Here is a 16,135-nt window from a genome sequence, read left to right on the forward strand (position 1 = left end):
ACCATATGAAAGCAGAACAGTTAGAGGACCATAAAAATACAAGCGGAGAGGAAAGAGAATGAATAACAATCATTGGTTGTCGTTCTGAGAAAATGTGACATCCGATTAACAGTCCCTGGATCAGGGCAGGCTCTTGTCTGTCAGTCTTCAGATTAGTTATCATGGTCTGGTTCCAGCCATCACCTACATCAAATCCACAGCTGCTGCTGAAAGCCTAATGCCAGAATCCAGTAGATACTCCATGGCTGGCCCAAGGCTGGCATTCAGGACTAACGCCATGACAACACTAAACAAAACATTTCAGTGTGTAGTACCACACACTGAATACTCAACGCCCTACTCTGTCCAGATACCAAATGCCAATGTAGAGTGGTGATATTAATATCACTGTGTCGATGTCATTCATCATGTTTTGACCTTTTGCCAGTCCCAGGAAGGAAAAAGCCTATTTCTGTCTTTGGGATTACGTTTAGGGTAAAAGTTACAATCAAAGTTAAGGTTAGAGTTTGGGGAAAACTAAAAGGCACGATGCAACACAAGTACACCTTATGTCCCCAAACTGGATGCATGGTCAGTTTGTTAGCAACAACAGTTGCAGGTCTGCTCCTGTCAGCGGAGGAGAAGCCACTCGGAAAGGCCCGGAGTACTTCCAACGGGTAGAAAGAAACGCAGTCAGCGTCGGACAGAGTAACTTGATGGATATTTTCAGGAAAGAAACAGTTAAGACATTTATTGTGTTAACTTTATTCATGAAAGAGAAAAAAGTCAGCTGTTTAAAAGGTTCAGATTCGGATAATATTCTGATAATATTCAGATTTGAGACTACCGGATTTCTCCACGGCAGACATTCTTGTCCTCGTGCCCGATGACTTGATCAAAAACGTTATACATTTTTCAAACAAACAATAAAACAGTCAGGGGATTGAAGTAAATCCCAACAGACTGATGCCCTACGGGAACCATAGATATTCCTTTTTCTTGTGCCATGCCATCAGGAGAGATTAGAAGCAGCTGCCCGGCAAGGCAATACTCACATTTACAGACCTTACAGATCTCATCTGCATTGCTATAAAACCCACAGATATAAGCAAGCATAGGAAAACGGACTTTAGGGCCAGTCCCTTAAACATCACCCTTTGTTGTCAGGAAGATGGGTGAATCGCGAATGACGCTGGATTAATTGACACTGTCACAACCAGACAGCCCATTGAGAAACATTTCATTCACACCACATTCCAATAATATGATATTATTCCATCATGACTAACTGGCTGACTGGCAGAATGGTTGGTCGGCTGGCTGGCTGACTGACTGACTGACTGACAGCCCTTTCCACACCATCTGTCATTCATCATTAGCCGCAGACATGTTGTGTTTTTGGCCTTTTAAAGTAGCTGATTTGAACAGGAATACAGGAAGGTCTGCTTTTACTCAAATTCCTGCTGCTGATCCCATCCGGGCAAAAGTAGGATTCTGGGTAAATCGTAATGAAAATGGAATAGTAGATTCTCGTTTTATGAAGACCGTAGGACTTCAAAGCAGTCTGGTTTTCTTGATAAGATGAAAGATGGACCAGACCATCATTGGTTCACAGGTTCATAAGACAACACTCATTAGAATGGCTGGAGAGAAGAGGGGACTCCACTTCCCTGTAAACAATGAAATATTAGGAAAGCATCTAAAGAATAGAAGACTATGATATTTGATCCAAGAAAACATATCTAAGACTCATGTTAAAATGAAAACAATTTCCTCCCAGCATTATGCATTTCAGTTTAATATGGAGAGCACAAAAAAACACAACACCACCACTTAAGCTCCTAGTCATGAGAAAGACAAAGCTGGTTATGAAATCCCAAACTAGCTCTTTGGGTGCATTTGGCTTTCATGCAGGGAGACCAGACCAACATAGTGCCTAAGGCTAGGTAAACGTGGGGTGTAAAAACCACTGAAGCCGACCTAAAACCAACAGTCCATGGTGTTTAACTTGACATCCATTCACCGTGTCGATGATGTACTTGTTCTACATAGAATTACCTGAATGGATAGAAACGGAACCACGTAGATCATTTAATAATGCCACAACCACAAACCAGTAGACCTTCATGTAAGATTGAAACAATGTTGTTTCCAGGCCACTGCACTTCCAATCGCAAGGAATCACCATCTTTCCCAAATGGGTCTCTTTCTTTGTCTCTCTGCAGCTCTCTGTACCTCAGCATCTCGCTCTTTTGGTTTCTATTTATCCCCCCTATCTAAGATCCCACCAGGGGCACATCATAGATTGCTAAAGATGCACAGAAACAACAGACACACAGAAACTAAAGACACATAGTATATATTACAGATGCATAGATACTACAGATCCTTAGAAGATATCACAGCGCACATGAGTCCATCCACACCCAGATACCCTGCACCAACAGAGAGACCATTAATCATTATGTTCTCCAACAAAAGAGCCAACACAGTCCTATCAAGAGTAAGGAAGACAGGAAGCCAAAGCTTTCATTGGGTCAATATGGCATAGTATCTGTAGAAGGATTCTACTTTTCCCATTTGTCTGAAAAAATATAATATAAACCCTGACAGACCCCATTAAATCATAATAAGGAAGGAATGAAGAAAGAAACATTATTAAGAAAACTTAACCATTTGGATTTAATCCCATTTGGCCCATATACTGGACAAACCATTATCAGTGTTTATGGTTTCCTCAAATACCAAAGGGAGTTTTTGGTGTTTTGATTTCTTATTTCTGGACCAGGACTTTGGTCAGAATCAGTGAAGTCCAGGCAGCTCTCCACAAAGGACAGTTTGAGTCAAGTCTTCTCTATTCCTGGCAACTTTTAATAAACATTAAAATAGTTTCATTTTTAATGCACCTGGGTTCAAATTCATTCATATTTGAATAACTGCGGTAAAGAAGATTGAACATTTCAAATATACATTGGTCTGTGGGCAGTGATCCAGACCAAAGTAACTACTCCGAGGACCAGTAACAACAGCCCTGAATGGCCCAAAGTCTACTGCGCTGAAAATAGCCCCTGTGGTTCCTGAACTCCGCTCTAATAACTGACCCCAAAGTCCAAAATGAAATGAAAGAATGCCATCTAAATCATGTCACTGTTCTGAAGCCAAATCCATACAACTCATTGCAGACATCTTGAGAGTAAACCTCATATACGATTTAGTGGGAAATCGGATTGTAAACGGATTCCCTCTGATTGTCTGACCTGAAGAAAATGTTTACATTGATGTGCTTCACCAATTTATTTACGGGACAGCGGGGGCTAGAAATAGATCAGACAATTTAAATTGAATAAATTGTTGCATTCATTCTTTTAATTGGCAAATCTTGATTAAAAACATATTCCAACCTGATATAAATGTTTAAAGAATCCTGTAAGGACTTGTTTACTCAACCTGAAATTAATACCCAATAAGTCAGCAAGATACGTGTGTTTAGCACTGCAGGTCTGTGAGCTTGACACATGATTAGACAGTTTGCCCTGGGAGTTCCTGTTGACCTTCAAAGAAGAACTCATCACCATATATCAGATTTTCTTTGGTTGGAGAAAAGCAATTGAGAAAACAACAGCTTTCATGAATGTGTTTTTGTGAATCTAGGTTGTGCAATATCTTCAACTAATTTATCGCTCAAAACATAGTTTTTGTAAATAAAAGATCCAAACCCACGCCCTTGTTCCACAATAAAAGACAAATCCATTGGTAAAACTCACAAGTCTGTACTTCTAATAACAATAATACGTTCTAATAATTTTACAGATAAGGAAAATGCCCACATTTTATATGACCTAAATAGTAAAGTAATTCCATGTAAGGTTATAACAATGTGACTGAATTAGACAGATTACTTCACATGCTATTAGTCTCGCAGCCACAAACGACTGTGAAACCTGAGAATCTGTTGAAGCTTGTACGTTTTTGGATCAGGTCCATTTCACCCAAAGCGCTCATCTGCTATCATGAGTGCCTTTGAAATGGAATGGAATAGTACAGCAGGTCGGACTTCTCTCTTTAGAAACAGATGCTGTCAACAAAGTACACACATTATAACAGTAGACCTACAAAATAACATGGAATGAAATTACCTGAACAAACAAAATCATATCATATGGAATAAAGAGAGCACATCAGGGAGGTCTGACACAAATACAAACCGGTAGCTCCAATTAGTTTGAATATGTTCACTAAATGCATTACAGGCCCTGGATAAAGGAAAAACTATGGGGATTGAGTTGTTTTGAGTTGGAACAGAGTGGGAGGGATTGGGGGACGGAAAGGCAACAAGGGACAGGCAGAAAGAGAGCAAGACTGATAGAGAGAGACAGACATATACTGTAGAGACTGAGAGAAACACGCAGTGTGCTGACCGTTAACTAACCAGCAGCAAACCGGTAGGAGACGCATGGAAATGAATACAGCCAATGTTAAGCCTGCATTGTCCTGCACGACAGGAACAGGAGTTCTGGCCCCAACTTGCTCTCCCACTGTAATTAATGACCTAATTACTCAATGGAACTGGACCTTGACTAGAAGCTGAGTTGATATGCCCTAAAAAGGAGAATGCACAGATTAGTGTGACAGAGAAGAATGGAGGTCTCAAGACGCTGAAATGCTCCCTTGGTCTTCTAATCACTACGGGCACATTAACTCAGACAGCAGTCCAGCCAGCAGCAGATTCAGTTACACCGCCCTGACGCCGAGCACAGATCTCTGGACTACACGGACACAGTGTGCAACTTCCTGCTTGAACATGCACTTCAACGAACACTCCATCACTTCTGCACATCACCTCAGACCAGACGCCCAGTTTGCATTTCACCCAGGGGGCCCAACTGACATCTGATGTGATCACTTTCATCCAGGGAGCAAGTCAATGGACAAGTCTCGCCATTGGACATCCACCCGGCAAACCAGACAACGCAAACTGTGGAAATACACCTTTAAACCCATCCCATCCAGACTCCGTCACCAGACCAGAGACGCGGGACGAGTCCAAAGACAACCGTGGGTCGACCAGTGGCGTGGCCGTTCTCGATTGTCTCCAAGATTAGGACTTGCCGCGTTTAGGACTGGTTTAGGACTCGCCTCTGAGATTAGGACTCGTATTTCGCCGCTTTATAACGAAGCCAAAGCCTTGCCCCGGTCTCGGTGAGGTCCCACGGACAAGTTACAACGTTCAACCTGCGAACGCTTATGAAAAGACAGAATGTGGCTAGTAAGAGCCAAGGAAAACAGAGTTGTATGTACACACATACAAAGACAGGCACAGGTGTAGCTAGGGGCTGGACCCGATGTCAAACCGATCCAGCGATTGAGCTCGGCACTTCCAACTGGACCTCTCTGATCGTGTGCGATAGCCGTGTGCGAAAAAGAACATAGCGGTCACGCTCATAATGTCAGATAAAGGAAGGAATAGCTTCCATCAGGAAAACAACAGATGGTGTGGTGTTTAGAATGGAAGCAACCTTGGCATGTTAGCCCTCTTTCATTATCTCCTGATTGGACAGGATGTAACCAAAACTGGAATCATAACGCAGTTTCATCGTGATTGCCGTATCAAAGGCAAATGTGCACAATCTAACCAATTAGACTCATTAGGCCGGAGGAGTTTCGGGTCAGTCAATTGCTCTCAGACTCTCCTGTGATATTTGAATGATGTTTTCTCTGCAATCTTTTCCTAATAGAGCAACCCCTGGTACTGAAGCCATGTCTGTCTGCTGAACGGGCTTGTTTCACGGCTCTGGAATGACACACCGACCAGATTTCTATTCTGGTACGGAATATGTTCACTTACGAAGAAAAACAATATAATGACTATCGTCAATGATACACTAAACATTAGACCACATCAATTTTCAATAGCTGCAATATTTTGGGTACCATAACAACCTGCAATTTGATCCAGTCAGGGTAAAGTGGGCAGGAAAGGTTACAAGAAGATAACTACAGTCACAACAGCAAGGGCGTCTGTAACTCCCAGCTAATCTGTCGCCGGGCAGAACAGTGAAGGAGTGATGGGAAAGTGTTTGGGCGGGGGCGGGGTACAGACAGACGATAACCCTTGTGAACCAGTCTGCACTATGTTTGTTTTAAATAAATAGTTGACTTATACTGACATTCCTCTGGGGAGGGGGGGGAGAGACAGAGAGAGAGAGACAGAGACAGAGAGAGAGAGACAGAGAGAGAGAGACAGAGACAGAGAGAGAGAGAGAGAGAGAGACAGAGACCGAGACAGAGACAGAGAGAGAGACCGAGACAGAGACAGAGAGAGAGACAGAGACAGAGAGAGAGACAGAGACAGAGAGAGAGACAGAGACAGAGAGAGAGACAGAGAGAGAGCTGGGCAAGCAAATAGATGGAGACAGGCCATTGGGGGGTAAAATGTTTCCCACAAACTCTATCTACATGCCAATCAATCAACCATTATTATTTTAAGCCCTTTTTTTTAACTCAAGCAGGAGTCACCATATGCTTATACCTAGCCTAAAACCCTAAGCATCAAATAAGATCTTGATCCACAGTGGCTAAGAGAAACTCTCTGGAAAGGTAAAAATTTAAGAAAACACCTGCAGAGGAGAGGGGCTCCGGGGGGTGTCTGTCCCAACACTAGTTCTAACCTGGCAAAGGTTATAAGGGTTTATGTACTTTTAAGACTATATCGTTAATCAAGATATTCAAACATTTAGATCAGTACAGCAAGTCAATCAGTCACTATGAATCTCCATCATAAATCACATTCAATTAAGAAAAAGCCTCCTGAGTGTGTCCAGAGTCTAGTGTTCCTATGAGTTCCTGTAAATGAGCATGTTCTCAGTCAACATACCTGGTAAAATAGAGTAAAGACGAAAACAGAAAATAAAACATCGAAGCTGAAAATAAGACTAACCACTGCATTCCGTTGTACTTGTACTGTTCAATGACAATAACGTTTAAACAGTTTAGACTGCTAACTAATTTGTCATTCAGTCTCCCAAATGACCAAACCCTACTCTGACCAGCCCGTCCGTCTCCTTAAGCCATAGGATGATGTTTATTTTCAGAATGCTGTGTTCACATAGCCATAGGAGAGCATTTTTTCTTTTGTCCATTTAATCTCAGATAAGAAGTACGAGACGTGAGCTTCATTATCAGGTGGATCATATCAGAGCAGCATGCGTGAAGAGAGGGTAGTTATTCAGCAGCGGTTCAGCAGCAAGCACACACCATGACACACGCATGGAGTAAACACCTGCAGAACGCCGCCGGTACACGGGTAGAAGCTTCTGGATCTTTAGCGATAGAGATACTTGGTCATTTTAATGGCGAGTGGCTCACAGATTTGACCCTGGGAAACCAGTGCCGATGGTATTACAGGCCCAATGTTTGCATCGGACGTCCAACCCCAGCTCCCCTACGCACCACTGTTCAAGAACCACCCAGCCGGACCACAGGGGGAAATGCTGTCCCCCTCCTACAGCAGTTGAAACATGGGTGCCATCCACATTCACACCAAGGCTCCAGCAAAAGCAGCGGCAATCTCAAGCGGCGTAGGCTGGTCGCCTGCCACTACTCTTAGTCAAAGAGGCGAGAGTGGAACACGGAGCCCAGGACCCCTAACGTCTGGGAGAAGGTCTGGAAACCAGACCCACTCATGTGTTCACGCCGTCGCCAACCCTGTGGTGGTGTGGGGGGGAGGGGGGAACATGCCCCAGGAACCTCGCTGTCACTGGTGGTGCTGAAAAGAGTTCGGAGCAGTTCCACGCTTTGCTCAGCGATCTTGTGGTGTTCCTTTGACCAGCAGTGACGCATCGTGCGGCTTTTCATCATGGTTATGATGGTCACAGGAGGTGTACTTTTACACGCTGCGAAACAGCTACCACATAATAATAACCCACAGGGTCAAATACACATTTCACAGTGGCTGAACCTGGTGATTTTATAGGCATTCATGGCTATCTAAAACTAGTTTCGACACTCACTTGGAATGACGTTCAGAGGCATGCCTTAACTTTACTGAGGGAGTCAATATGTTCTGGCTTAATGACTCAAAAGCGTAAATCAGATGTTTATTTCACTAAAAACATGTCATAGCAGTGCATAAGCCAGGTGACAAAGCTGGTTATTTATTGTCTCCTAACATTCAGCACTCTGGCCCACTTTGGTTGTGCAGGGGAAGAGATAATGTCTGTTTTGTATTTACTGAAAGTGTACCATTTAAGTCCACATGCCAAGATCAAAAAACATTGTTTATCTTGGAGCTTCTAGGAGTTTCCGTACAACAGATGCAGCATAATTCAAAATGACTTGTTTTCAAATGGACGGATGTTAAAAAGCTGGAACTTAGAATGGGGGAGAAAAACTACTTTCAGTGTCAGCACACCACCTCCAAAACACACAGTCACTTCCACAGACCATATATAGCCTATTGTGAAATCCTTGAGACTGAGGCCTTTCTCCTTGATGTCATCGTAACAGGAAATGGTAATGGCACTGCACTGTATTTTGGCACAGTGCAGCCACAAAGCACACATGCTCCTGAAATGACCAGGAGTGGAACAGTTACGGCAGAATATTCATCTCCACACAATAAGTCTCAGGGCCCTTAGTGTTTTATACAGAATGTTTCACATACCTACTGTACCTTCACCCACAAGCCCTTTCAGAGTGGTGATATCATGCCAGTCTACTACTCCAGAGAACTAGGCACCGCCCCCCTACTCTCCTTTTCTCATTCCTAGATAAACAAGCATCAATCCATCACCTGGGTTTCTCTCTTTCACCCCATCTGCTCCATCTGACTGCCATGACTCTTTCTCTCAGTTTGAATACAGTATAAATAACTCCCTCGGACAGGAAGAAACATTATCTCCCAGAAAGCCATGCGGCAGTAAGCATGGCTGTGAAGCTGCGGAAGGGGGGGGGGGGGGGGTGGGGGGGGGGGTGGAGGAGACGGCCTAGCACGTGTCCCCGGCGTGGACAGCACAGAGACCTGGTCCAGGGACACCGAGTGCCCTAAGGCACGGCCGCCAGCCAGCGGACCACTTCAAACTGCCGGCTGGGCAGCTCACCACTCAGCGTGCCATGGACATTCTGTTACACAAGTCAGGACGCTGCGTGTCTCTTGTGCGGGCGGTGAGAAAAAATAAGGACCCCCCCCCCCCCCCCCCCCTCGCCTTTTAAAGACTCTAGAGAGTTGACAAACATCTAAGTGGATTTAATGACAAGGCACTGAAGTGTGACTGCATGTGTTTCAGTGACATTGCGTGCAGGTGGGCTGGGGCTGGTCATGTTGTCATGCGCTCCCTGGATGGGTACCGTCATGTTTCCCATTCCTGTCATCACATTATCTCCTGACAGGAATTTGGAGAGGTCAGAACACTACACACTTTTTCCACACTGGACCTGACAATGCTGATATCAGAGCTTGTCCTCCTTAGCACTAGAAAGGACCACGCCTCCAGAGACCTCCCGGCCAACAAGTCATTTTGACACAAACATTCTATTAAATTATGGAAATATATATATTGTCGCAAAATGATAATTTTGTTGTGCCGATGAAGGTCTTCGGTATTATTAGAATCCAAATAATATTTTTTTAATTCAAATAGCATCCTCATACAGTATCTGCTGAAGTGTGCTTGTGAGACAACGGAAAACATTTAGTAAGGTGCTCCCAGGAGGCGGTGTTCTAGGGTGATGCTTCACCACCCAACTGACCACTGCAGTTTGAAATTGCAAGCTTTGTCTGTGACATGAGCTGACGATGTGTAACAGGAGGAAGATTTGAAAAAGGATTTTTGGCATCACAGGCAAAGAAAGACTGCGCAGGACAAATTCTGACAAATTCTACTCATGCGTTAAATAGAAATAAATAGGAAAGTCAAGGAAACACAGGGGTTAAACCCTTTAAATATAGCTTCTTCAATTTGCTACAATGGATCTGTTGATCACCAAGGTACTGTATGCATTACATACACAAAATGCCTCCAGATGTAAACATTTTCCTGAAAACAAATGCCTCTTGGTTTCAATGTGCTTTTCAGAGGTATGAAATCATATACACCATTTTTCTAAGCCTTTGCATAACTTGGCATAACCTTTAAGAGTTCTAGATCAGTATCAAAACATGTGCATGCCCCAACAGACCCAGCCAGACATTCGCTACGGGCATATAACTTTATTTGATGTACATTTATGGAATTGTCTGTGAAGTGGATGATTTATTAAATACCATATTCATTTCTGTTCAGACTTAAACATCCATTTCTTTGCACAAAAACAGGATTCAGAGAGAGTTGGACAATGTTGAAAGTTAGACAAACCTACAGTAATGCTGCCAAACCACCAAGCTCAAAGCTGACATTTTGGATTTAGGTGTGTATCAATCTTTGAAGTGGCCAGACACATTCCCAAAATATTTATTCCCAATTGATTTATTAAAATGGGTGCTAGAATAAACATGTAAAGACTTGAAAAGTAAATCAATCTAACTTGGTACTAAGGCAAACTCTTTACTGCTCTGGTTATCTTATTATAAACACTGGCATATTGTGGGTATTCATGATTGGATTACATGGACATGCCCCATGAGGGTCACAAGACACAGGCCTCCATACAGTACCTAGAATTTCTAAACAGCTGGAGGCAGGGCTGAATCCCATAGAGCTCCATTACTGCGGAATAATCTCCCAAATAACATGCGAGAAGTAGACTGAACCCTTGCTCCTGTGTCAACCCTTTAATGAAGACCCGTCTCCACAGTAGGATCTTCAATTAGGTGTAGTTTGGGTTTTATGCCTTCTGCTGGAAGGACTGTCTTCTAACCCAAACCAGGGGGTAGGATGCCTTCTTAGCTGCTGGATTCTGCTTAAAGACTCATGGGACAACCCACAATTTATTGACGTGGCCCAAAAAGGTGATGTACTTTTATAATCTTCACCCGGCACAGCCAGACAAGGACTGGCCAGCCCTAAGAGTCCTGCTCCTCTCTAGATTTCTATCTAGGTTCCGACCCTACTACGGACGTTTTCCTAGCCACTGTGGATCAATATCTTGTTGCTGCTGCTTCTTTGGGGTTTTAGGATGGGTATCTGTAGAAGTAATTTCTGAAAACTGCCAGATATCTCGGTAACATTAAATAAACTATAACCACGCATGGTTACAACCACATTTCCATTAGTTTCTATCTATTGTTTTACATCCATACTAGGAATTCAGCCTCCTTCCTCAAGAAGACAACATGCTGCTGTGCTATTGATCATGGGATTTCAACAGACATTCACCTATTTAATAGCAGTATGAATGGGAAACTGTTACCCACTGCACTTTGCCAAGCAGTCACCATCAATTCACCAGTGATTGTCGGGACAGAATCCCTCAAACAAAAATAGTGCGTTACTACGGTAAATATGCGATGCAGCAGAACAGCGGTTCAGAACCATCTGTCACTAGCAAAGCCGGTCTTCACACACCAGGACTGCCAGGACTTCACCTCTCTCCTATCCCAGAACAGACTTGGCCAGACCCAAATAATCCCAAAAGAACACAGACCAGCGCCAGATTTCAGCCTTATTTATGGGGTCCATGCTCCAAAGCACACAGAACCACTGCTTCTCATCAAGGTTCCGGAGAAATGAATTGAGTTCCTGGTTTGACCTCCATAAATAGACAGATTCCTGTAGGGGTTCTGGGAGAGGCAGTATTGGCCCCCTGTGTACAAACCCAGAGACATGTGAGGAGAGACCCAAAGTAAAGATCCAGCTCTGCACAATCTCATCAGATGAAGTAAAGCCTATACCATAGGCTTCACAGGGAAACTGAAAAGTTCTGGGAACACTATGTAAATTCATTGGTTGCCATTTTGGCAAAATCAGATGCCTGTGAGCAGTCAGAGGGGACTTGTAGTTAAAGCAGTCAGCAGGGATTGAAAGCAGGGCTTTCTCCCATAGAGCTCTCCAAATGTGAGATGCAGACTAAGCATTTACAGAAGACTCATCTCTTCAGTAGGGACTATGATTAAGTGCAGTCTGTGGTTTGTGTGTTCCACTGGGAGGACTGCCCTCTGCCCCAATGCAGGGGGAGGACACCTAGCTGCTACTACGCTGCTCCTTTGACAGGCCCGCAGTGTCTCTGGTTCTTGCTCTTTGGGGTTTTAGGTTGGGTATCTGTGGGAGCACTTTGATAATTGCTCATAAAAAAAGGGCTTTAGAACATAAATGGGATTGATTGATTGACTTTGTACTTAAAGCTGTCAGAGGGTTCTTTGTAGTAAAGCTGTCAGGTTCTGTGGTTGAAAACAGCGGTAAGTGACACATACAGGATATATGACCCAGGCTCTTTCATCCCTCTGCATCCAGATGGCATAGTGAGCATGACTTTCATTCCTGTGAGGCCAGTGTCATGGCTCTAAGGAACTGAGGGATAACACTGTCCTCAGACTACTGCCTGCAAGACATAATAAGCATGGCAAAATGCGCCTAATAATGGAGGTGACCTTACCGAGTAAAGTTTTCGTCATCATTTCATTTTAGCAAATGAGGTGACAGAACGTGTGACTTGAGAGAGGGCAGGAGACAAAGGGACTCACCCGTGAGATCGTGAGGGGTAGACAGAAGTCCTTTCCACCCTGCAGCCTGAAGCCCCAGGGGCCAGGGCCAACCAGGGAGACATTGAAGTTGCTGCTCATGATTCTCCTGGAGAAACAAAAACATTGTTTGACACGAAACATGACATTTTTTATTCCACACTTCTTTTCTCAAAAATATACTAAAATTGGATGAAAACCATTAAACATGTGCAAAATCTAGTCTCAGCTGTTCACAGTGGCTAAGCAAAAAGACAAGACTTGCATGTGCAAGTACAAGAATATGTATATACAAGTGGACTGAATAGGTGTGCAATTAATGCAAATGCCTTACATATGGCAATTCTAAATGTGCAGTGGGAAATTCACAAAATCACAGAAAATGTACAGGTATTAAGTATAACGTATGTACAAGTAAGATAAATAGTTGCGTCAATTCTCAGTGGCATTCTGAATTTGCAATTGAGGCAAATGACACGTTGCTTGTTTTTTCATCAGCTTAACCACAGTCAACACTGCTATTCAAAGAAGGGAAGCAGGTTTCTCACTGACAGATAAATGAGTGTGGTTAACGTTAAAGAAAAGGGGGATTACAACTGTACACTGTAACAACCAAAACACATCCTTTCTTAATGCCTGCGTATTTCTGACAGCAGGAAACGTCACGTAGCAAGGTCACTGACAGAATAACAAAACAGACCGATAAGAAACACTTGCTGTGTCAACAATCTGTCCGAGGATAAAAGAGAGACGATTCATTTTACCTGACAAAGGTGTTTTCTTAGTGACGTGCCAGAGAACAAACAATCCACAACAAAAATATCCAGAGGGGGTAAAAACTGACTATATTGTGTGTTTAGTGTTCATCTGGTCAGACAGGGTGCAGCATGCAGCCAAGTATTTCAAGTGTGATAAGTTGGACAAGGCTAAGGTAGTGGAGGACGATCCTATGTACTGTACAGCCAGTAGCCCAAACATTAACATTCCTTCTCAGCAACAGATTAGCAGCTATCGGAGGAAAGCCACCAAAAATTTAAAAACATTCAAAAGACAACTTTCCCGCGTATTTACAGCCAGAAAGACGCCTTTTCAACCAGACAGATGTCTTTTCAACGACCTTTAATAAGAAGGTGATCAGTTCTAGCTCACGCGGAATTCATGTTTTCCGCTGTTTGTCATTTATATTCTCTGTTTTGTCCGACTACCAGTTCCATCCGAAAACAAGGCTATATTCCTAACCAAATAGTCTTCTAGAGGCTCTTTGTATGGAAAGCATTAAAGGGGACTGGAGTTTAGCATAGATCTCAGATTCCCCAACTGTAAAATAGACAGGGCACATTACATATGTCAAAGGGCACGTGTCTAGTGGGGACTGTGGGCCAAAAGCATCCCAGTGATGATCCCATCACCCCCCCGCTCCTCCCTGAGGGTTAACAAAAGAAAAAGCCTGACCCATAGGCAACAGAGTTGAATCTTCAGTTACTGCCAGAAATGTAACATGAAACAGTTGTGTTTAGTGTGAACTTGAAGTTTACTTTAAACCTTGCCTGGGAGAGTTTCGCTCCACTGAACACACTAGTGAGTTTAAACAGTGCTAGGTCTGACAAGTGAAGCCTCCCGGACTTGCCCCTTGATAATAAGATATCATGTGAAACCCCTCCAAATGAGTTCCCACATTGTTATGGACTAATCAGCTTAAACATCCTACTGATTACCTTCCCTCACAATAAGAATTACTTTCAATAGGCATCTCAGATATAGTACCCCCGTGACAAATTGTCACTGTGTCAAAACGTATGTTTGCGAAAGTGGTCAGGACAGAGATATGGAGTTGTTACAGCATCGTTACACCTCACTGAAACGACAGGTTACAACACCCCCAAGAAGTGACCCAGGGGGAGGAGTTGGTCCGAACCCGGGGGAGGAGTTGGTCCGAACCCGGGGGAGGAGTTGGTCCGAACCCGGGGGAGGAGTTGGTCCGAACCCGGGGGAGGAGTTGGTCCGAACCCGGGGGAGGAGTTGGTCCGAACCCGGGGGAGGAGTTGGTCCGAACCCGGGGGAGGAGTTGGTCCGAACCCGGGGGAGGAGGGAGAGACTCATACTGTATCCATCATCTCAATCGACAATTCCTGGCCCCCAACATTTTGCCAATGTAAGGCCTCAGAGTGACCCATTAGCTCGAACAACATGCCCCAAGACACAAGGCTAGGCTAAGCTTACTGCTGTGTTTCCCAACTATATCCATTAACAAGTGAACCTCTGGCGTGGAACAGTGTAGATGCAATCATGTCTTTAGACTAAACTGTCAATAGGGAATTTGACTGCAGGGTGACACAGGCATCACAGTGCCTGGCAGGAAGAGAGCAGCAGCGTCAGGCAGAGCCAGAGACCCGCTCTGGAAGCCCAGGGACACATTGGAACCCAACACCACCGCTTACTGAGTCTTTGACAGGATGCCCGTGGGCTTGACTGGCTGGTGCTACCACGTTTCTCAAGCACCTAGCGAGTATGTACCCCACCGCAAAACCTGAGGTGCTTTTCCTGCATTTACAATACCAATATTCCCAGACACAGAGTATGGCACGCATGGTGAAAGTGAAGCCTTTCATGCTCTGCTGAATTTCATTGGTTTCGACAATGCCTATTTATTTTACATTCCTTTTCCATTGAAAATGAGCAGAAGTATAATTATAGAACAACTAAATCATTGTGAGTTGAGACATGAGTAAGCTAGCAGAAGTACAGGCAAAAAAAAATAAAAAATGAATGTCTAGGATGGAATAAATAGGAACAAAACAGTCAATCGTTCAAATCCCAGAGCAGAAAATTTGCCAGTGAGTCTAATCACTCATGCAAGTTGCTCTAGTTAAGACAATCGGCTTAATCAGAGGTTACCAACTTTTGCCAAAACTCTGACTGGCAATAAGATAGTTCAGTTATGTCTCAACACACACAATTCAAAAAGGGAAAAGTTATTTCAAATAGTTGGATTCTGTCAAAGCAGAGATCCTTATCAAGATAAATGTGCTGAATTATCAAGATAAACCCTAAGTTAAAAAAATACAGTAAACACCAATAAACACCCTTTAAACTACTACTCATGATTTCTGCTTGCCGTTGACACAAAAACACATTGACAAAAGACCAATTAGTCAAATAGCCCGTTAGGCAGGTGAGATTACATTTTAGATAAAGACAGCGTGACATCAGATTTGTATTGCTTCCAGTCTTGAATTGTCCTTAGAGGGTTTCTTCATTCTAATGAGCATTGGTGTTAGCTATTTGCCTGGGACATTAGAAACCAAACTAAAAGATAACAGGTTGGATATGACACAGACCACATGATTCACCACATTTCACAACAGTATCTTAAACAGACATTGACATTTAATCTGACCCGTATCCTACAGGGACACGTGACAAGAGGAGATAACAAATGTCCAGGTGAGGCTTTCATTAGTAGCATCTGCCTAGTCATCCTAAAACATAATGTGACTGTGTTGTCAGTCCCATTTACACCCTGAGGCCCAGGTCACCACCTGA

The 16,135-nt window shown here is 43.6% G+C and overlaps 1 protein-coding gene across 6 annotated transcripts in view; it reads right to left on the reverse strand.

Annotated features, from left to right (window-relative positions):
• The window catches only part of pdlim5b (PDZ and LIM domain 5b), a 55,972-nt gene that overhangs the window by 37,213 nt on the left and 2,624 nt on the right, over positions 1 to 16,135 (reverse strand). For all 6 annotated transcript variants that reach the window (XM_010895660.4, XM_020053342.3, XM_010895662.5 and 3 more), the window contains exon 2: positions 12,596 to 12,701. In XM_010895660.4, coding sequence (XP_010893962.1) covers positions 12,596 to 12,694 — 99 coding nt within the window. In that variant the 5' untranslated portion in view covers positions 12,695 to 12,701. The remainder of the gene's footprint in view (positions 1 to 12,595; positions 12,702 to 16,135) is intronic.

Source organism: Esox lucius, chromosome 14 (genome assembly GCF_011004845.1).
Source record: "Esox lucius isolate fEsoLuc1 chromosome 14, fEsoLuc1.pri, whole genome shotgun sequence".
NCBI classification, from domain to species: domain Eukaryota; kingdom Metazoa; phylum Chordata; class Actinopteri; order Esociformes; family Esocidae; genus Esox; species Esox lucius.